The sequence below is a fragment of the Corvus moneduloides genome, chromosome 18 (assembly GCF_009650955.1).
Source record: "Corvus moneduloides isolate bCorMon1 chromosome 18, bCorMon1.pri, whole genome shotgun sequence".
NCBI classification, from domain to species: domain Eukaryota; kingdom Metazoa; phylum Chordata; class Aves; order Passeriformes; family Corvidae; genus Corvus; species Corvus moneduloides.
Window position 1 is genome coordinate 7,011,751 of NC_045493.1, and position 23,687 is coordinate 7,035,437.

Consider the following 23,687-nt stretch of genomic DNA (forward strand, 5'->3'; position numbering starts at 1 on the left):
GGGTGGAGATGTGCAACTCTGTCTGGCAGATGTAATGAACACCATCACCTCCCCTTGACTCGGGATCACTCAAAATTAGGCTTTAACTTTCAACTGCAATGTGATCCTCCATGCAGCTACTGAATAGTAAAGAAATAATCAAAGAAATGCATTTTTTGAAGTGTTATCACACTCTAAAATGTGTAAAGCCACGTTTTATTTAGAAAAGCCTGGCAACAGTATCCTGATTCTGTTTTTTAATGTAAAGAACATCAGGCTGGGTGCTTAAGGCTTTCAGTCCAGCAGTATTCTCTGTCTGCAAGGCACAGCTGGATAACAGACACAGACCTTAATTTGCATGTGTGTTAAGGCATCATCCTTGAAATAATTCCTGAAGTCTTTGATGTTGCTGTTCATTTTTGGTCACTTTTTCTTTGATTTCCACCTTTCTACAGAGCAGAAACAATTATTTCCAATAAAGTATCAACAGTGCACAGCCTGGACACAGTTGTCACTGCAGCTTTGTGACTGAATGCAGCAGTACCCTGGCTCTCAGCACACTGGTGTGTGTCTAATACACTTTAGAAGAAGGCAAATGCTGCTTTGTGAGTCAAACAAAAAAACTTTCATGAATGAATTTCAGCTTCCATGACTGTAGAGATGACAAGTTAATGGAGCCATTCGCACTGTGTGGATAAGGATTTACCCATGCAATTCCCCTAAATGTTCATGGGAGTGTACAGCTGAATCCCAGACTTGCCACGCTGAATCTTACCCCTAACTCTCCAAGGAGAAGGGCGCTAATTGGATTGCCGAGTTTAAATCCTTCAGCTCATCAGTCTGTGGAAAGGATTTAGCACTGGCTCTGTAAAAGGCTTTACATAGCTTTGCAGTGCAGTGTTGGGGGACATTTTTTCCCCTTCTTGTGATTAATTGTGAGGCTTGAGGTGACAGGAGACATAATGAAATTCATAAATGCCAAAGGCCGTCCCTAGTCACATTCCTGGCTGTTGGTTTAAGTTAGAAACTGACAGAAGTGTGAACAAATCAAGGGTGTTCTGATAGCCTTTCAGTTACGGGGAAGAAAAAGTAACTGACAATGAGAAACCACTGGAGGTAGTTTAATGGGTATAAATTTTCAAGAAAGAGTGATATTTTACACTGATTCAGATTCTTGGATCCAGAAATTAGTTACAAACAGACATATTCTGCCCCCACCGCAGTTTGAGGGATTCCAGTCCTTTTTTACAAAAGATATTGGCACAAGTTATGTCAGCAACCTGCCAAAGGAAAGGTGTTGCAAAACCTGTAGCAGAACCCAAAGTGACTTATTCCGGGTCTTTGTTTGTGACTGGCCTCGTTCTGCTTGTTATGAATTTTAAAAATTTACTTTCCCCTCTGGAAGACAAAACTTACAGCTTAAACAAGCAGCATAAGAATTAACCTAGGACTCTTCACTTCAGCCTGGAGACAGATTCTACCACTTCCCCACATGCATGTCTGAATTCCAGAGTTAGGGATTGCTCCACCAGTCCTGTTTTCCTAGTCCATGGCAGTGCAGAATGTATCATGTCTGAGCATATATGGACCAGACACTGATGCGCTGATCTTTGGAGCCAGCTGCCAGCAGTCTCTCCCGGGGGTTGCTGTGATCTGAGAAGGACACACAGTGGACAGTTGCTGTGTGATAGTCCAGCACTGCTAAGGGCTTCAGCTTTTTCCAGCCAAAGATCCTGATGCGATGATCCCACCCTGCTGTTGCCAAAATCTTCTTGTCTGCACGGATGGTGATATCAGATATGCCAGCGTTGACAAGTTTGTGTGTTTTGTAAACCTTTGGGAAAAAGTTACAGATGAGCTCTAATTGTTCAAAACAGAAGAAAAAGGAATCTTTTGGGACTTCAGCAGGTGTGGTGCCCACCCCACACACCAGTGTGAGAGAGTGGAGAGTGGAGCTTTTCACCATGTGGTGGACAGTGAGAACAATGATAGACAGAGACAAAACACCTTGAGCCTCCCATCTTCAGAGTAATTTTCACAAAATAAACCCATCCCTTGTATGCTTTTAGTTTATTTTGCATTTAAAGCTATATATATTCTGTCACAAGTGAAGCTCTGAGTCAAGGTTTTGAGCAGAGCTTTGTCCTTTTCTTCCAGCTATTCTTGTATGAGCTGCAACGTTCAAAGCTAAGGCCATATATTTTCCCTGCTTCTCCAATATTCCCAAGCTGAGACCCTTCTGAGCTGATGTTTAAGTTACCTGCTACTCACTTCTACTACTGTGGCTCCTCACAAAGCCCCCAATAAGCTGTTGTAGCATTTACCTCAGTCTTGAGAAAGGAATGCTTCCAGGTATTGGGTTACAGGGTCAGGAAATCTGTATTTCTAGTACTCCTTCCCAAGAGACTTCTATTTACACCAAATCCAAGGAAGGCATTATGGCCAAGTTACTGATTTCAGTCTTGGAAGCCTTTTGTTACTGTTTGGAGACTACTGGGGCACAGGTTTCTGAGGGGCACAATTTAATTGGGAGGCATTTGGCTTCCTTCAGGAGGCACTGGGGCTGCACAGGACTTAGCCCCTGGAAAGAAACATTTTCGCTTCACTGACACGAGCTTCTCTTGAAGCACAAAGCTCAGAGTAATACATCTTTGCTGTTCTCACCTCAGGTAACTTGTATGAGCGAACACATGCAGAATACGCACACGTGTGTGTGTGTGTGTATGTACTGGAACAGCTCAGCTTCTGTCACAATGGTGAAAACACCTTTGGCTTATAAAGCTGGTCCTGAACTGCTATTATTTTTAAGTACAATTGGAAATGACACATTAATGCCACTATCTCCTTAAGCCTGAGTCTGTAGCTATCCTGTACCAAAGCTTAGTATCATCCAATGCCTGTTTTAATTCACTGTGTGGTGTTTACTGTTTGTCTGAGGCAGGAAGGGATTGACAAGCACATTACACCTGAGCAGCTTTCCTCCTTGAAGGACATTCCATGATGCATAGCTAGTACAGGGTTATAAAAACATATTAATTGCACATAATTTTAACCTTTATTCTGGATGTAGAAAATTCCAGGAATGTTGGTCAAGGTTGGTTTCAGATGCAGCTGAACACATATTGGAATCTTGCAGGCACAAAGCCATAAGCAATTATTTTTCAACTATGTAAGAACTGCCCAGCTACCTACTCAAACAGCAGGAGCTGTGCGGTTCGGTAAGACAGAAGGCTGAATGAAACTTCCCATGCTTCTTACAGGCTCTGTACATTTCTTTTTTAAAGAGGACCTGAAGATTGTGTCTACAACAGAACAGAGGACAGCAAGTTTTGCACAAGCCTAATGAGAAATAGGAGCCTGTATGGGGGCCTTTTTGTGGGGCTGCTACTGTAAAACCTGTGCTTTTTGTTAGTACATATGTTCCAAACTCCCCAGCGTAGGTCTAATGCAGCATGGCCTCAGTGGAAGTTTTGTTGGTGTAAATATCCTGGCAAGGGAGGATTTATTCCTTACATCACCAGCCTGGCAAATGTAGGCTGGGCCTTACTCTGTAACTGAGATTATTAGCTAATGGCTATAACCAATCCTGGGCGTGGTGCTCCCATCATTACTGTCAATTATGTGGGCAAGATCCATACAGCAAAATCAGGGCAACTGGAGAAATGGCATGTCCTCAGCAAGCTACAACTTGAAAAGGAAGCCTGTAATGGTGATGCCTTTTGGCTATGGAACATGAGGGAACAGTGGGCATTTGTGCATGATCTGCAAATACAAGAGTGAGAGAGAAACGCAACACAAAGGAGAAAACTTGCTCAAGGTATATGCAGCCAGGTGTAATCCTACTGCCAGGGTTTGTGCCATCCTGGGACTTACTACAGTCAATCACTAACTACAGCAGTCAAATAGCAACATAATTTCCTAACCAGAAAACCAGCTTGTAATTAAGAAAACAAAGAGGTAAAAACAGGTGAGCTGCTTTCAGCCAGTCATGACCAAGGACACGTGCATCTACACCCAAAGCATGTCTTTAAGCCCTCTGTTTATTAGGAAAATAGCCAAAATAGCAGTAGACTAAGCTTCAGCATTTGGGGGAAACATCTCAGCAACTGAACCAACAAAAATTACATTACAGCTTATAGGATTTTTTCTCTTGTCATATATAAAGAAGCTTCTGTGGTTATGAGATTTCTTAGTTCTACTTTGTTTATTCACCTGCAGAAGCTGTTTACCTCCTACATTCTACCACAAACATCATCACATAATTACACTATCTCATCTAAATCAGAAGGCTCATAACCAATCCCATCATTTGCTGACAGTGATGATTTCAGCAACTTTCCTGTAGAAGACAATACACCAAACTTTCCCCATAGCAATAAACTCTGCAGTTACCTTCATCATCTATTCATTGACACACTGGAACACTGCCACTTAAAACAGAGCTGCAGTACCATCATTGCGTCATTCCCTCTCCAACGGCAGATAGCTGCGCACCACGGTTACTTATTAAAACCTTTTCGAATAAAAATAATGTGCCACTGAGTGGCTTTCCAACGTCTACCATTACCTCAGGTACCTGGAATGTCAGGGGAAAAAAAATCCCCATCTGGTTTATATTATTAATGCAATAGTGGAAAAAAACTTAATCTATGTCCTTGACAATCTCTAGTGCTCATATGAAAGATGCATTTTTTTAGGGCATTCATGCTCCCATGAAGCACAGGAACATTGCTTGTAGCTTATAATATTTGGCATTTAAATTTCTTCTGAGGAAACTTTCTATCTCTCAGTGTGAGGTACTGAAGGTGAGGTGCAAATCCTACATCCCCTGGGAATGGGAACACCTTGTGAAAAACAATACTTGGAATATTTCAGGTGAACAACTGTTTTTCCCACGAGTTGTGCCTGTAGCCCTGCATACGGTTAACTCATAAGTAAAATGTGCTTTTAAATAAGTAAATAAGTAAAAAGAACAATATTTTCTTTGAACTGAGGCAAACAAGTTTTGCTTTAATTAATGAAAGAACAACTTTCTCTCCACCACCAGAGTATTTGAAAATTTAAGAAGCCTGTCATGATGTCAGATTTCTGTCACCTTGACCTAAGAGTCTCAATACCAAGTTTCCTACTGGGATTGCTCACCTTCCTTCCAATTCCCTGAGTTAAGGACACCTGGTGCAGATGGGGGAGCAGGGGGAGGCTGGGCAGTGGGAGAGCAAACATGACCAAAAACCAACAAACTCAAACCATGACAACTGTGTGTCAGACTTGTGGCTTAGAACACCTTCACTACTTGTTCAGAGTGTGGAGTGCCTCTTTCAGGTCATGTTGTATTGCTTATTAAAGTTCAGACTCCTCCTCATTGACTGCCATGTCCTCCAAGCTTCCCCTCCACTGGATGTGTTTACACCACACACACTTAGTGCCCTGCCACCCCAGAAATGCAGGTGCTGTGGTGATGCCTCACAGATTCCACACATTTACAGTGTCCCCCAGGTGACGAGTCACCACTGGATGTCCCAGCATGTGCTTTTCTTCCTCTAGCATCATTCAGAAAACAGCATTAACTTGCTCTACTACTTAAAAAAAAAATCTCCATAAAAGCTGCAAGGTGGAACAGCAATTATTGTTCTCCCATGAACTGGTGTATCCAGCAGCTCGCTTCTCTCATGGGCACACAGGGGCTGGTTCAGGCCCTCTCCCTTGTTCATGGAGCAACTGACACTTTAAAAAGGTTAAAGCACTCAGCAGTGGAGATGTTATGCATGGGCCATTTTAATTTTCATGAGCCTTTTTGCACTTTATTTCCACACCTACATTTCCAGATCACACTTAACGCCTTGGCACTGTTGCTGAAGTTGTCTAGATGAAAGCAGTGTTTATGGCCATTCCCTAGCACAGCCTGAGCTGGGGATTACACGACCTCCTTCTAACCCAGCCACTCACGGTACCACAGCTCAGACACAAACTGGGGGAGCCATTTGCCTGATCTTGTGTCTCTCGCTGGGCTCTGTAGGTGCCAAAGGAAGCTGGGTGCCTAAACCTCATGTTCTCTTGGTGCTAGCTGGGCTACTCCTACTCTTTCTGTTTGTGAAGTATTTAATGGAATACTTCTGTCTTTCCCACAGTGGAAAGCTTGCTATAGCCATTCAAGCAGAACCTTTGGAAAAGCAATCCTTTGTTTCTCATTTTTATAACTCATTTATAATGTTTAGGACATTCTGAGAGCTGGATACTACTAATGTGATAAATGAAGATACAGAGGCAATGGCTTGAGTAATGCTAGGCCTGTGTGCCTGTTGCAACTTTGGTAAAACCAGAAACATGTGAGAGAGGGTTTTTTTTCTTTTTTTTTAAATACCATCTTTTGCTAAGTCTAGTCACATAGCACAGACATTCTAACCAGTCTGTGATTAATTAGCTAGAGATCTGCAACAACTCCTCTTCATGACTAAATATTTTTTTAGTCTATCAAACTGTTAGTGCAAAGTGGGATAAATGACACTAGAGGGCCAGTGATCCTGACCTGGAGGTTCTGTTGCTCATTGAGGCTCCAGATGCTAAGCACCTTTTCAGATGAGCCCGAGATCCCCTTGGCCTTCTCCGCATCAAAGTCAAGGCTCATCACTGGCTCCTGGTGGCAAATCAGTTGGCTCAACACTTTTCCCATTGATACATTCCAGAGGACAACTGATCCATCTTCATAGCCAGCCAGAAGCACAGGTTGTGAATCACAGTTGAGCTGATTAAGGAAAAATAAAATTGTTTGAGAAGTAAATAGTCTGTTAGGAAAATTACCATCCCTGTGTAGGTTTTAGTCCAAGCACCAAGAGAATTAATTAAAATGCTGACTGGTGTAGAAGTGAAAAAAAATTTAGAAGTCTGGATGTCAAATTTTGATATTCTATCCACTTACAGAAAGCATTACTAAATTACTAAACATTACTACAGCATTATATCTACATATCAAATTCTAAATTTTATATATATTATACATATTTAACATACACACACATATATATACATACAGAGAGAAAATTTCTGTCTGAAAATCCAAACTATTGCCCTCTCTAACACCTGAAAAGAGCCTGCCTGAAATTTTCAGGAGCTTTATTTCATGGTCTGAACTTTGTTTGCACTTCTTAAAAAAAATTCCACAGAGCAGGTGAGTTACTCTCAAGCAATACAACCCTGTATGAGCATTGAGAAGTGCCCTGCTTAGGGGTTCCAGTTCCACACTGCCAAGTGCAGGGCTGCACAGAGGGATCGTGTGCCCAGGTGCTCCACAGTGCTCAAAGGTAAACACTGAACCTCCCAGCAGGAATCTCTGGGTCAGTCACCAAGGGGTTAATGGGCACCCGAGTCCACTGTAACCAATTGAAAGCTATTTTGATTAATGATGTCACAGGCCAAAGGGCAGGGCACCCTGGGCAGACACCTAATTTATTTAAGCCTCTGAAATAACTCAAAGAAGGGAACATTACTGGATTACATGTCACACTTAAGGAAAATATTCATCATTGCTCCAGCCAAAAGACTAATGATTCTGTAAGCAGTAACTGGTTACGAGAGTGAAGATGCAAATCCCTAATGAAAAGCAACTAAAAAAGAGGCATCTGTTAATGCCAGTTATTTCTTTAATAGGAGAAGAAAAATCAAAATAGACATTGGGATTATTACCACCTCATGTAGGCACATCTAAGAAATGTATCCAACAGGGTATTCAGACCTTTCCAAACACTGTCTGCTCCTCCAGGATTTGTTTGGTCAGTATTCAATTAAAATAAAGGTAAAGGACATAAAGAATTAATTTTTACCAGTATCACGTTATTGAATGAGGTCAAACCCGCTGGCTGTCAATGTCATGATACAAACCTGTAGTGGCCAAAGGCTCACTGCCTCTATTAATGGTCCAGACTGTTCTCCCACTGGTTATTCTATGTTCTGGGGGGAGTTAAACTAACAAGAGATGGGTGGTCTGAGTAAAACGACTGCTGAGTACCAGCCTCATGTGCTTCCTTGGCCTTACTGTGCCTAGAGAAGTGTTTGAATGAGGAATGGAGTTCCCTGGGCATGGAACAACACCTCTCCTTAAAAGAAGGAAACCAAGGGGAAATCCTTGTAAATGTAAGAAACCCCCTACATCATCCTTCTGAACAGGTCTGTCCACACCTGGGATCTTGAAGGAGCCTCCTTCCTTCCTTTAAGATCCTTTTTCCTTTGAAAAGGTGGAGGCATGCTCTGGCTAGAAAGGCCCACAAAGCAGGTCTCTCTTAGTGCCCAGAACTATGAACAATTTTTCTGTCAAATGCTTGATTTGCTGAAATAATATAACATCAGAGCAATGAATATATGTCAGATAAATGTGAATTAATGTTAACTCATCAGGTATTTTGGATGAAGAATATCTGGTTTTTGATACCAGATATCAAAAAAGTTTTTAAAAAATCTGAATAAAATGAACATTCCAGATTTTATTTGTATTTAATAAAGGGTAAAACCTTCAAAGTAAAATGAAGTATTTCATAGCTACTTTTAAGTTTAAAAAAAGCCCCCAGTTTGAGCATAAAAAACCTCCACAATTATTTGTGCTGCTCTTCTGTGAGCAGAAGACTCCCTCAGAGCCGGGGGCTTACAGAAGGTAGCTGTCATCAGGCAGTGAAACACGTCAGCTCCTCTCCCTACTCCAAGTGGGATGGTGGCTTCCAAAGGAGCTCCTCACCCTTATGCTGACAGCAGAGACAGGTGAGTGCTCGGCATTTTGGGAATGCCAAGCAAAACCTTTTCTTTTTATGTGCTGTGGGTATCACACTTTAGATTTGAAAACCAGTAATTTGCAAGTGAGATCTAAGACTGGTCTATTTTAAAATCCAAGTACTGTTTCCTATGAAATGTAGGTCTTCCACACTACTTCTTCCTGACTTTCCTAACTATATGAAGTGTAATATTTCAAGGGGTACATGAACTAAAACAATAAAAGCTATTGAAAGATCAGTGGAGCTCTTGGTCTGAGCCTGGACTCACCAAGCAGTGCTTCAACAACGGCCTATTTATTTCAATTCCCAGTAACAGACACTGTTGGAGAGAAGTCTCACCATGCATGTTCTGTTTCAGTGAAAAAATGAAATTATAAATCATTGCTCTTCCTAAGCAGAACATTTTGTTGTTGCATTTGGATAACTGTCAAGGAAGGAAGAAAAGGTGATCTCCTGTCAACTCAACAGGAATAATTGCAATAGTTTATATAAAGTAGTAACTCGGCATTTCCAGTTTCGACATGTATTATTCTTGTTGAATTATTTTGTTTGCACCATTATGCAATATGATGCCTTCCCCAAGGAGTGCAAAAAATTTAAGGGAAGACTATCCTTACTCCTACAAATCCTACTCCACCCAATTAGTAATAGCAGGAAGGTGTGAAACTGAAGAGACAATGTATTTAAAAACATGAATCTTCAAAAGAAATTGAATGAACTAATATCTTTAAGGATAGACCTAGAAAAATAAGGGGGAAAGTGCTCAAAAGAACAAAATAAATAGCTGCAAGCTTTTTGACTGCTTAGGAGAAGCCAGTGAGGCTTAATCTACAAGCCTAATCTCAGTTGCCTTCTGCTCTACAGTAACGTTTCTCATTCACATTGCTGCTGGGGAGGTTTGTTGTTTCCTTGAATTGCAGAAAAATATGATGGTACCTGGCTGCAGCCCCCAAACTCTTGGACAACCACCCCGAGCACTCTTCCTTCAGACCTTTATGGGGCTCTCCCTGTCAGCTTGTTTCAACTTGTTAATTTACTGTGCCATAAGCAACATCAAATAGTCTCTTAGGCAACCCCTGAGCGCTGGGCTGGGAGTGTTCATCTCCTGGGTATGTCTGTATTGCCCAACACAGTGGTGTACAAAGAAATCCTGGATGGCCTCTGTTCAGGAAGGGCTGCAGCTGGGTGAGCTCGTGTTCTCCTGGTTTATGGTTACAGGGTTACTCAGCGAGCCACTTCCAGTGCAACCACAGAACAGAATGCAGAGCATCACTTTGGTACACCACATGCAATTATTTCCCTTAAGGGTATCTTCTTCCCCGTGCCTTTAAACCAAGTTGCACACATTTGTAAAAGAGCAAATACAGCTGTGAGACTCTAAGGGATTATCTATACTTGCCTGGTGCAGTCTAGGAAGTTATGGTGAGTTTCCAAAGTCAGAATTTGCACGGAATAATTTACCTCTCCCAGTTCCCAGTCCTCTGCTTTATCCCCACTGGCAACAAAATTAAAAACTATATAAAATTAAGACACTGCACCTGCTCTGCTTCCTAGAGGAATAGCAATATTAATCCATGTAGAAAATATGGCAAGACAGAGAACTTCTTATACAGGCAAGAAAAATTTTCAACACTGAACATTTCCAGTTATCTCCATCTATTAAAAAATGTCAAGGAGACAGAAAGACCCATTCACTTCATCAAGCACTGAACACTGATTGCATTTTTAGGAGAAACTTTGTTTAACAAAAGCCTAATCAGCCTATTTTTTTTTTTTCCTACTTTTTAATTACAGCATGGAACTTGAACTATGGCCTCTCTTGCTTTTGTCTGAAGTCAGCAACTGAATTCCTCTAGACTTCAGCTGGTTCAGGATCTCGGGTGAAGACACCGAGGCCTCAAACTTCAATTGATAATGTTTTCAGCCGAAACCAACACAAATGTTCCAATGAGCCTGTAGGAATTACACACCTGGCATCAGCTCAGATGGTCCTGTAGACCTGTAGCAGTGTGTTGTGAGGGGGTTACATGGGAATCAGCTTTGCCACCAATTCTCTGGAGATTTCAATCTGAACTCCTTCCTCCCTCTACTGCCACCTTTTTGTATTACTTGTGTTCACTACTGGCAGCCCATAAACATTATCTGCTAAATATTTTGCAAATGTGAGGTTTTTTCACTAACTACTTTTATTTACCTTTTTGTCCAAAGTCAGTACCACCATAAATATTTTGTTCCTATTGTATATCTGGAATACAAATGTTCAGAGTGTTTCCTCATCCTGAGGGCACTGAAGTGAATGGAACCTGCCATTAAAACCACTGTTTTTAAGCAACCCAATTATTTATCATCATTCTTAATGCAGTGAGAAACCGTATCAAACAACTGGCTTTGGTAAGTCACTCATTTTCCTCTTGATTGATGCAAAAACTGTATCTATCCTAAGGATACAAAGCTTTCCTTGAGCATTTGCAAATCTTCCATTAAAGCTTGGAAAGCTCTGAAAGTTACATTAAGGATGTTCACAAATCTTTCCCCCCTTTAATAGTATAATTACTTGATTGGTTTGATAATAAATCAAAATCCAAGTGAAGAAAGATTCATGTGCTTCATATAAAATGAATCACAGGGAAAACATTTCACAATTAGCAGGCACTCTTGCCTTACCTGCCATAACTTCAGACACATGGGCATGCCTAGCTTGGCACCCACCTCTGGCTTCAAGGTACAGACTGACGTCTTGGATGGCAGCTCCAAAATCTGAACCTGACATCAGGAAAACAACAGGAGTTGGTCAGGCTCCAGGTGAAAATTCTGCTGTTAAAAACACAAGTCTTTTAAGGTGATTAAGGTTAGTATAAGCTCTTCCAGTAAAAACTGTCCGGAGGAAAGTGAGGAACGCGTGCTAAGTTGGAGCTTTAAGGGGAATCTACAGCTAGCTAAAGAAGTGCATTGTTTTAGGGAAGACCAGACACAACTGCTAGAGTGAACACATCCTCTTCTTCCACTCTTCTCTTTAATTACAGCCTACTTTCCAAACAGTGGATGACACTGTGCACACAACAGATAATACTGCAGACTGCTTAATCTGAACACACACCCTGCTTTCTTTCCCCTTTTTCCATCTCTGTTGCTAATTTTTTGGCTGTATTCACCTGTGGATACTTGCATTCTCTCCTCTGAGCTGTTACGGTAACACAGAGCTTGCATGGAAACACAGGCAGTGTATACATGCAAAGGGGATTTTTTCTTTACTGCTGACTGCACTAACAAATTGTAACCCAGAATTAGCAGCTAAGGCTGGTTGTAGCAGTGTCTGCACTCAGGTATTTTTAATGCAGTGTTGTCTGAGCAGGGTCAGACAATGCTGTGTTAAACACCTGTTCTCTCTACAGAGCAGCTTCCATTGTTGCTTGCACCAATGGTAATGAATCACAGACCTGGTTTGGGTGGTTTTGATTTCTTTCTTTTTTTTTTTTTTTAAACACTGGGCAAGTTGTTCCTCTGCCAAGGAAGTAGCTCATTTCCAGCTCAGGATGATGGCAGGCAAGATCAGGGGAGTCTGCCTTTTTAGTTTGGCACTGGAAGATTTTGAGACTCTTGATTGACACAGCAGTGCCTCAACTCTGGGCTGGTTCTCAAGCCTGGAACTCTGGAGAAACAGAAGCTCTTGGGTATCAAAAACCTGCTGCCAGGATCATCACTTTCTCACATGCATACTTAATCACCAAGGTGATCTTTTCTTCTAATTAAATAAACAATTGTTTGCATTATGTGGTAAAATTAAATGACTTGAAATATTTGATAAATCCAGCATCACCAGCCACTGTAGGCTCTTCCAGAATGTGCAAGAGCCCAACAGTGCTGTTGGACAGCCCAGTTGTGTGAATTTCCTTAAGCATCTGAGATGAGGTATTACACAAATACGGCTCCTCTGGGAGCCATCAATCAAGCCACGGCAGCTGCGGTGGCTTTCCAATCCCGTACCTTTAGTTCAAAGCTTGCCAGAACATCTTCCTATTTCTAGAGGCTGTCAGCCAGCCTGCCAAAAGCCAGCTGCATTCTAGGACTGCGAGTACAGTGTACTGCACACAACACACAATGCTTTTGAAAGCCACTGAGCAATAGAGCAGGAAACTGTTTTCCAGATTTGAGGAATACTGACTACAGCCAAGAGCCATCCAGTCTGCAGACCAAACCTGGGAACAGACCAAAGTTTGATCATCTGGGAATTCTGGTTCTTTGGAGCTCCACTCTTAACAAAAGATGCTTTTCTCTCGTCAACTTTCTTGCTATCAACATAAAAACCAAGTTAGCTGTGGCAGGAAACGGGCTATAAATATGAAGATGACCTGCTCTCATCTTGCCTCTTTCATCACTGTCTCTCCAAAGGGCACTGCCTCCTAGGCAAGACCAAAACTACAACTTTTATGTAATAAAGGAGGTTAAGTGTGCTGTGATAAATGCACTTCTGCAGGTTAAAAGAAAACCAAACCATCTTTGCTTTACCATGACTAAAAACAGATGAACTGGTACAAGGGCTACAGTTGGGCTTGCAAAGGCCAAAGAAAAACAATGAGAAAAGCTTTGTGCAGAAGGCAGGCAGACATGAGCTGCTGCCTGAGCTGGATTGACAGTTCCAGAGACTGTCTGCACTGAAGGCAACTGAGCCTTAGAAATAAATACTACTTCACATATTTTGACAACTGTAACCTAAAACTTGAAGTTCCGTGTTTATATTGGTTTTGCTTAATAGGAGAAAGATTTGCCTTTGCCTGAGGTTAATAGTGTTCCTGGGTGGCTAAAACTGGCCACAAGGAAACACACCCTTTTTCTTTTTCACATTAATAAAGCTTTTAACATGTTTCTGGCAAACTGGCAAGAAAAGTGCATGTAACTCATAATTGGTGATTTAAATGCAATCATGAACAAATAAATGCCTGTTCAGATCTCATTATTTATGGACTGAACCTGCTTTAAGACAAAATTACTCTTTTTTTGGACACCAGCCAAGCATAAACACTTATTAAGTCTTAATTTTAATCATAAGCTGCAAATGTACTGTGTCTCACACAGTGCTGCCTATTTGGAAGCACTATATATTATGGGAGCTTATGTGAATTTATTGAAACATGACACAGTTCTAATGCAAAGGTTCACACACAGAGTGGAACTCTTCTACCTCAGGAGACAGCAAAACATTCTCCTCTTGCAGGGCCCAAGCAAAGAAATGAGAATAAAACAGAGATGAGTTGTAAGCCACACCAGGGTAAACGTCTTCTATTTGGGTCAGATGCTTATTTAATTCTTCATTACCGGGACTTCTCTGGCTGACACAAGAATGCACTTGTCAATTTTGTTTAACTTAAGTATTATTGAGCACTGCTGTAAAATGGAGGGAGTTCTTCGTTTGATCAGAACAAGGTATGGGACTTAGAATGGTTTTATTTACTGGTGCAGTGGCTGTGTCTGCAGGTATATCTAGTTCTGTAAAAGGCTGGACATTCTGCCTGTGAGTCAACCAAGTACCTAAATAGGTGCTTAACTTCTGTATAATAAAAAGTTCACATTTTCTTGCAATACAGGTCCTTAATACTTCATGTATAAAATATGCAACTTTCAGTTTCAAGGCGCACAACCTCTAGTCCAGAAAAGCATGTGAACTTTTATGCTCATCAGCAATTTGCACTTAGCTACAATATTTCTTTACATATTTATGCCACTTTTTTCTTCTTTCATAATTTTGGTATTTTGATGTCAAGTATTTGATACTATTTTTGTGTGATGTCCTCAAACAGTCCCTTGTAGAAAACAAAACTGTAATTTCTACAAAGCAGAAGTGGACACTGCAAACAAAGCTGTCAGTGAGTGCTGTGATAGTGGTATTAGATGTGGACTTACCCAGTAGGAACTGAAATGGACCCTGCAATTATCTCACATGGAGCAAACCTCTGGCTGTTAATAGTAATTCAACTATTTCCAGCCCCAGTTTCAGGTAAAGAATTAGCCTGGAGTGAAAGACCACATATTGCATTACAAATCACCTGCACCTCCCCTCTTCTGTCAAACACAGTTCAGCTTCAGGTGGAAGATAAGCACCTCCACCTGAGGACAGAACTGCTGACCATTAGTTCCCCAGAAGGACTGGTTTCCAGTATTCAGCAGCACCAGAAGAGTTTTCAAAACTCCTACATGTAAAGATCAGCAGCATCTGCAAATGCTTAAATGCCAGACAAATCTTGGGCTGGTATCCTTGTTATTAAAGCATGAATTATATAATTTAGTCATCCTTGTGGCAGTAAAATTAGTGATTAAAACGCCCTTCTTGTGCTGCCTGCTCTTGAGCAGAGAATTCAACAGCACTTATGTTTCCCCTCCTGAATGATGTCATTTCAGTACCAAAAGCAACCTCTCGAGCACAGAGAAAGAGACACTTCCTACCTCCTCCAGGCTTCTGGCTGCCATGGCCATTAGCCAGCGTCCCTGTGCCACCTTTAACAGAGAGCATCTGCAGAATCCCACATGCTCCGTGAAGACAGAATCCGTCACTGACGTCCGTCCCTCTGCTAAATCCCACAGGCAGATCCTCTGGTCGCGCCCCTGACTGTTACAGTAAAACAAGTTATCCATGAGCTGCAGTCTGAAGAAGCCTGGCTGCCTGCAGGGCAGTAACTCGAACTAGGTCCTTCACAGGCAATCATGGACCAAGCTTCCAACAGCTTCTGTGAGGGTGTTAATTGTGTGTTTCATGAAGCGTGGGGGAGCTCAGTGTCCCCAGGGCCACCACCCTTCTGCCGACTGTGGAACTGGCCAAGAGGTTCAACCATCCCTGGGAGGGGAGAGGGCCTGGGAGCCAGTCAGATCCACTGCATTCACAGTTTCTGTTTCCTTGTACAGAGAGACTTGATCAGGCTGAGTTGTGCTATTTATATGCGTGAATATATTTATAAAGTCTCATGAGCATTTGAACATATACACAATAAAAATACTTACATTTTATCATTGATTAGATCTAATTTAAAAGGAAACAAAGGTATCCAAAGATTCACACATGTAACACTCATTCACCCTAGCAATGAAATGGAAATGTCATGAATTGACAGCTGAAAGACAAACAGCAAGACAACAAAGACCTCATCAGAGATAAATAAAAAGCAACAGTTATTCAGTGGTCAACTTCCCACAGCCACAGGCAGGGCACAGAGGGCTCCTAGGACTGTGCACGTGTGGAGACACCAGAGAGGGACTGGTAGCAATTGCTCAAGGAAATGCTGTGGCTGAAACATCCAAAGCCAGAGAGCAGCGGCGGCCGCATCCGAGGGACAAGTGCAGCTCCCACAGACTCCTCGGCACAGCCCCATCCTGGAGGCTTTGTGCTGCTCCCAGGCAGGCAGAGTGAGGAGGCCACATAAAGGGCACAGCAGGAATTGTTGCAGATTTATGTGATCCCACTGGCTCTGGGACAAAGTAGCACTGTGCAGAAGCTTCCAATCCATAAACTACAGCAGCACAGGATACATGTCTTCATGTTATCACCTGGGCGAGGAGTCATCAAAAATCCCTTATCCATGTCTTAATTAGCAGTATCACCTCATAGAAGTATGAAACCAAAACAGAGGAGATGTAAATCTACAGACTGTTGGGACTTCTTCAACATCACTTCTGTTGAGCTGAGTGACAAACTGACACAACATTTACAGCACTGGGCATACAAACAATGTGATACTGCAAGAAATTGTTGTGATTTAGCTTTACATGAGAGAAATATAAAATACAGGTAAATGCCGTCCTAAAATTGCACTGCTATGTGAACTGTTAGAACTATACAGCAAAAATAGAGGTACGGAAAAACTCTATAATTATACAAACAATGCTCATTCAATATGACTTTATGGGGAAGAGTGTTGATAATTGTACTTAAGCAGATAAGAAATATAAATGCTAATGAGTTCCACTGTATATTATGAGATGTCTTCTCTAGATAAACATGTCAGAACACCTCCTAATCATACAGACACTTTGGCATCTACTCTAGATCACCTGTCTAATCCAAAGTACACAAATCTTCCTGACCTTCCCTTGCTAAACAAGAACAGAAGATATTTTGCAACAAAGCAAAAGCATGAAACTCAGCATTCTTGCTCAGTCTTCCACTCTCCATCTCTGATTCTTCTCTTCCCTCCTTCCCTTTTCTCCATCTCCCCTCTACTTATAAATTCTTTATATCAATCTTCCCCAGGAACCAGCTATGAAAAGTTTTTCAACTTCAAATCCAAGTGTATTTCCTTGACCCAAAAACTGTTCTCAGTGTAGTAATAAAGACACTACAGATCCCAAGTCGTTATGATGTCATAAGATACATAATAAAGAAATTAATTGTATCTTCCCCCCCGCCTTTATTCTAGACTTTTTCTGTCTTTTTGTATTTCAGTACATTTCCATATGTGTTGGAGAAACTAAGTGGCTCCAGAATTAAGAGAATCCTTTGTCCCCACCCCCCCTTTTTTTTCCCCTTCAATCACAGAGACAAGAATATGTCACAGAGACAAGAATAATTTCACTGTTTTTTGCCTGCTTTGCTAACCTGAGAAGCCTGTCTTTACCACCCATTGTCTTCACGCAGTAGACAGATTTTCTTCCATGGCCATCCAATGCTGTGTCCACTCTGTGTGTTTTCAGGTTCCAGACATGGATAAACCCGTTCTCAGACCTGGCAGCAGGAAGGGATGCTGTTAGTGTGAGCACTGCATGGAGGTGGATCAGAGTCTGATGCTTTTCCTTTTTTTGTTTTGTTTTGTTTCCAAAACTGAAGTTGTATGCACAGGTAACACACCCATCATGCAAAACCATGCTTGCTGCTGTCTTCTCCAGAAACACTTTGTCAAAATAATACACTTCAATTCAAGAGGAAACAACCATGTGGCACTCAGCACAGCCAGAAATCCTGGTGTACTTACCCAGAGAAAAGAAGGGGGATATCAGGTTCTGGGCCTCCACAGGAAAAATGCAGAGTGTGGACTGCAGCACTGGTACCTCTGAGCACAAACTGTGGATCCGGAGGTGGCAGAGCCATCAGAGCAATGAACTGGGGGGTGAGAAGCAGACACAGATATCACAGAGGGTAAGGCAGCCTAAAGTGAAATGACAACTTTAAATATATTTTGAGCAGGACACTTGCTTTTCCTCTTTCCTCTTTGAATTTTCATTACTGAATGTTTTTTCTATTTGCCACCCAGTTGAGGGTGAAATATTTCCTCTTAAGATGAGCTGATGAAGCAGGTGTCCAACCTGCTCTTTGCTGCATTCCTCTCTCAGCAAGGTTCCGAGCTGGCCATGAGCAAGCACCTCTCGCACACTTGTAAATCCCAAATTGGTCAGCTGCTCTCCCTGCTGCTAAAGGGAAGAGCTACAAAATACAAGAAACTTGACACCCATAATTTGGGTGGGCAAGCAATTTATCATTCCACTTTAGCCTCCTGGCTAAGTCTTTCCCCTTCCTCCCCACAAAAATACTACTTTTGTATTTTTTCAGAAAAGCACTGCAGTGAACATATCAACGGTAAAGAATTTCAGATGAGATGGGAGTGATGATCATTTTCACACAAGAATCCCATTACTCCAGAGTGTTTTAATTTTTGGTTCTAGGCATGGTTTCTTGAAAAAAAAAATGCAGTACTTCATATTAACTGAGTGACTACTGTGCTAAACATTTTACTCCAAGGGGTTTGTATTCCCTAAAGGATCAAGAGATGGATGTTTTCAGCTTCATGTCGAATGCGGTCTGAGTCAGCACAGAGCAGGACCGGTATATGGGGGAGCAGACTGCCCTGTCCCACACGGGAAAGGAGAGGACAATTCCTGATGAGCTCACAGGGACAGCCTGTGTGATCCCTACAGGAGCTCACTGCTCTGGCCCCCTCACCAGGTATTTCCCTTCACATTAACAGCTTTGCAGGCAGCTGTGCACAAGTACTGGAGAAGGATGAGGACAAATTTTCTGTGTTCTGACTTGTTGCAAATGACTCTCCAGACCTGTGCAAGGCAACCAGCAGCTGATTCAGCTGGAAGTACAATTTGCAGTTCATTGGAAAATGCATTATAACGTGCATTACAACAAATATTTTCACCATGAAAAGTGTTTGCTGCCCGATCTGTGGCATTACTAGCCACGCTTGTACATCTGCTTCTTCCTTTGTGACCTAACCTCACATAGAAAAGGGCAGCTTTTGCAACTGCAGGTGTCAACTCTCATCACTTTTTCCCATTCATACATATATTACCCCAGATTAAACAAAAAGTGTTCTAAATTCAGTAAGGGAAGATCAGCAGGTGTTTGTCTGCCTGCCGGTTCACAGTAGAGGAATTGCAGAGAATCAGAATAGAGTGCAAGAGCTACGAGTTCCATGGCAAAACAGCCCAACTTTTCATTGTCATCTCACCTCAGTACCAGCTTTCAAATTGTGTTTAATGGATGCACTTGCTAATGCATCTCATTTGCAGGTCTCCTTTGAGTGTTTATAGATCAGTTATCATCATGGTATCTATAGGCTCTAATTAAATGCAATTATCTTTTAGGGCTAGTGATGAAACAAGATTCTTCAAGTGTAATGTGGAGTTCTCTCTCAATAGCACTGTGTAATTAGGTATGAAAATAATGAGCTCAGTGGATACCCTCTGTGTTTTAGGGCCCTGACTCATCTCTTTTATGAAGTTGTTGGATGATCCAGATGGAGTTTTCAGATGTACATGATGTACAGGTTCGCCCCCATGGTGAGATCCAGCTCCTAAGTGCCCATCTGCAACATGCTCCACCCGTGTTATAAACCTGTTAGACCAAGGATTTTGTCACCAAGGGACACCTCTTTGGGGCACTACAGCTGAGTGCTGGTGCCCTCAAAATGACACTTTGTAGAACCAGATAAATGAAAGAGTAGCTAAGAGCTTGTCAGAGGAGCGGGGTCCCACTTCACAGTGGAGCAATTCTGGCTCACTGCACTGAGCAAGGAAATAGAACTGAGGCAACCCAGAGGCTATCTGGGATTACAAGGCAGGTTTTTAATAGCATTTTTCTAATTACTGACACACAAGTTTTTGCTGACAGACAGCAAGTGTGTGCGTGGCTGTGGGAAGGGTTTTACCTGGCATGAAACAGACACTACTAATGCATGTCTTTACAAGGATGATATTTCAGAAAAATCCTCAGACCAGTTACAGAAAAAAAAAACCTACTGAAAACATGCTTCTGAGCTGCAAGCTATTGAAGGGACTTTTTGCTCCTTAGAGTCTGGTTCTTTCCTTGCTTTTCTGCTCATCATGTATGTGAATCTGGAAATTTGGCTTAATATTAAACCTAATGTATATGGAGTCCTTACTACTTCCTGTCATGATTTGGCAGATGAATGGCAGTGTGACAGTATTTAGTGTCTCATTTTCCTTCCAGCAGGCGTTGAACTATAAAATTTCATCTTTCCTGTCCTTGTTATCCATAAGCTTGGACAAGTCACTTAAGATTTAATAAAAAGTTCTTAGGTACCTACAGAAAATCCCATGAGCTTGCAAAGAGATGGAAATTTGGTGTACTGGTACTTTAATAACTCCAGGAAAGCATCAATCTGTTCCTGTTGACACACAAGCATCCTCAAAAAAATGACATTCAGCCTACCTTCAATTCACCAGGTAGCTCAGTCTCTCTACCTTACAGGGATAATGAAATACATTGTGGTGTACTGATTCAAACAGATAATGGTTATACTGTGCTTTGCTAAGCAGACAGCTACAAACATGCTAAATATGATGATTGTGAGATGGTTAAAGCCTCTGGGAAAATTTTTCAAAAGTGCCTAAGTGATTTAGAAGCCTGAGACTCATTTCCAAATGAATTTTCAATCCTACATCTCTAGGACTTTTTAAAGTTTCACCCCAGGTGTCTAAAAATGAGTTCTCTAATTAGCACAACATTTATTTTCTTGTTAACTCTATCTAGCCTCAGGGAGACCAATCTGTTCTTGTTAACTGGGGATATCTGCAACAAATTTAATTAAATGAATTTGCTTAGTATTTAGTCTGGTCTGAGAGCAAAATCTGGCTCAAGGGCTTGAACAAGCAAAGTGCAACCTACAGAATAAAGTTCATTTAAAGGCATTTCTGGGCTACACTGTATGTTCGTCCCTGTGTTATTATCCTCATGCTATGACTCCTGCCTCCTGTGAAAGGAGTTAAAAGACATGAGTACATGAATCATTTTGCTCATGGCAGTACTTGCTTGCAAGACGGCATCACCTGCAAGAGAGGCAATACCTCACCATCAGGCTTTGTTTTTTTAAAAAAGATGTTCCACTTCTTATTTCTTCCAGCCTTCCCCACGCTGGTAACAGCATCCTCCTTCAGGAGCTGAGCTATAGTGATGTGACACAGACACGAGAAGTATTTTTCACAAGGTGCACTGCAAACCCTTGGGCTCCTGCACAAGTTACATTTGCTACACAAGTGGGGAGTGGAAATCCAGCTTCTCAAATGAGGGTTTCAATTAGTGAATGGCTGAGTGCACCAAACATGAGGTACCAAAAATGGTTTTGTCTAAGAAAACGCATCTGCTAAATGCCAGAACAATTAAATTTCCTTCAAAATTACATTATTTTAAAGAACAATTCACTATTAATATCCCTCACAAATCTTACTTTGCTTAGGTTGCAATTAGAATAATCCTCAAACCATCTGAATTTCTATGCAGTGATATTTCAGTATCATCACTTCAGCATTTGATATAAAAAAGTTAAGCTTTTATTTAATGAGAGTCATTTAAAATATGTAAATGTCAAAAGGATTACCTTAGAAAAATCTCTCAGAGAATTAAAAACATTAACAGATTCCCACAGGAAAAATTCCAGCAGAATTCAGCAATTCTCCTGTTCCCACTCCTGTCACTTGTATTTCTATCACACATTGAAGCAAAAACAAATTGCTATTAAAATATCATCCAAACACCCTCCTCCCCCTAACAAACTCCACAGTTCACTTTGAGATACCAACGGCTCAAGCAAAGACAGGAAAAAATCCTCTTCTATTTTTCTTTAGGCTTATTTAGAGTAGTAAAAACTCAGTGGTAAAAGAGCTTTTTCAGGTATAAGAGAAATAAATCTCCCTAGGCATGTCTGGCAAACTGATTTGGGACTGAAACCAGCAGGTGTGCGGACATAATTACTACTGCAAAATATCCAACACATCCAGGTGTGCTCACAAACAGATATATGAAATCCCTGTTATTTTTTGACAATTCCCAGTCAACCAGGTGCCACCCTCCCAAGGAAAAATCAGAGCAAAGAATGAGTTGAGAAAGATGTGAATAAATTGCTCTCCCCCCTTTCCAAGCTTTTTCATTCATACAAAAACCCTTTTTAGCCTGAAGTTCTGTGCCTACCTGCACCCCCTGAAAAACTCTGCCCTGTTGCACAGCACGCTGTGCTCTAGTGCATGAGTGTGTTTGGAAGTGGGTCATGAGCTGCAACTGCAGAGGCAGTCAGGGGAAATAACAGACCCCTTCAAGTTAATAGTGCAGTGCAAACAATTTTGTTTGTTCCATTACATTTGCAATCTCCACCATTAAAATCCAACAGGCAGCCCTTGCAGTAGGAGCTTTCCAAAAGCAATGTTCCCACATTTCCAGCCTCCAACCACAGCAGACAACGAGGTTTCTCAGTGGTGAAACCACAAGCTACTCTCAGCGCAAGCAACGCCCTGTACCAAGGCTGCCGGGAGGCCTGTGGCCTTTCCTCGTGGCTCAACAGCCACGACACAGCCCGAGGGTCCCAGAGCACCCAATTCCCCTCACTGAATTGTGCTGGAACACAGCAGCACTTGGAAATATCTTAGACATCCCTGGCTGTCACAAAATGCTGCCTGGCTCTGTGGCACTTCTCAGAAGCAGAGAACAAGAATTTAGCGCTACAAGAACCCATTAAATCAGTAACATTTTCATACATCATTAAAAGAGATGCCAGAAAAATCCACGCAAGTTGAACGAGTTAAAGTTCACCTCATCTGACTGCAAAAGTGAATTTTTATAGGTTATTGACTACAAATGGTGTGAAAGCCCGTATGTGATTTGGTAAACAATTTTTCAGACATGTTGTGACGAATTTTTAAGCCCAGCTTTTCATTTTGCATGTACAAACCAAAAGAACACACTGAAACAGGGAAGTCAGCAATACAAAGAGATGTTGTGAGACTCAAGAAATCTCTTTGCACCTGAGGTGAAAAGTAACTCATCTGTACAAAGAGATGCCTTTCTAGGTCCTGTAGCGAGCTAACATATACAAAACACTTAGGGAAGAGTGAAAATCTCAAATTAAAAGCCAAGCACCCTGCTTCTTGGACTCTTACCCCAGCTGCCCGAAACACACGATATGTCTGTTGTGTGCAAATACAGAAACATGCACTAGCAAAACTAAAACCAGCAGAACCTTGATCAAGAGATGTGGGAGTGCTATACAAACAGTTGCAAAGGTCAGAGCCCCAGAATATATGAAAATTCATTTGTCAGTCATATAACAATGCAGCTTTCAGTTTAAAACTCCCATTTCTATCTTCAGTGCTAAACTGAGATACAAACTGTATTATACTTCTGGGGTTTCTTTAAAGCAAATTTAAAAAATAATTTACTTCAAGTGGAAATTAGAAATCAGTAGAAATTTTAAAATCAAGAAATTGATGTCAAGCAGAAATTAGAATTAGTGGAAATTTTTGATTTAACCAGTTGATATACTAATAAAGCACTCTTAATTTTCAGAGGTAAGGATAATGAAATGCTTTCTTTTGAATTGGTTATTTTTCGTATTACTATTTACTTACGACTGCCAAAGTACAGATTAAGCACAGGGATGTATACTTGTGACTTCAAAACCTAAATTAATTATGATAATAACAATACTTAATTTTAAAAAATCACAACAGTGGACT

General features: G+C 41.4%; 1 protein-coding gene across 6 annotated transcripts in view; it reads right to left on the reverse strand.

The window, feature by feature from the left end:
• Positions 1–1,079: 1,079 nt before the first annotated feature.
• The window catches only part of GNB1L (G protein subunit beta 1 like), a 42,811-nt gene continuing 20,203 nt past the window's right edge, over positions 1,080–23,687 (reverse strand). For 5 of the 6 annotated variants that reach the window (XM_032128384.1, XM_032128383.1, XM_032128379.1 and 2 more), the window contains exons 2-8: positions 17,690–17,817; positions 17,317–17,442; positions 15,174–15,336; positions 11,400–11,498; positions 9,004–9,084; positions 6,506–6,721; positions 1,080–1,813 (exon numbers count right to left, since the gene is read on the reverse strand). In XM_032128384.1, the coding sequence (XP_031984275.1) occupies positions 1,547–1,813; positions 6,506–6,721; positions 9,004–9,084; positions 11,400–11,498; positions 15,174–15,336; positions 17,317–17,442; positions 17,690–17,805 (1,068 nt within the window). In that variant the 5' untranslated portion in view covers positions 17,806–17,817 and the 3' untranslated portion in view covers positions 1,080–1,546. The remainder of the gene's footprint in view (positions 1,814–6,505; positions 6,722–9,003; positions 9,085–11,399; positions 11,499–15,173; positions 15,337–17,316; positions 17,443–17,689; positions 17,818–23,687) is intronic. The other variant, XM_032128381.1, reaches the window with a different exon arrangement.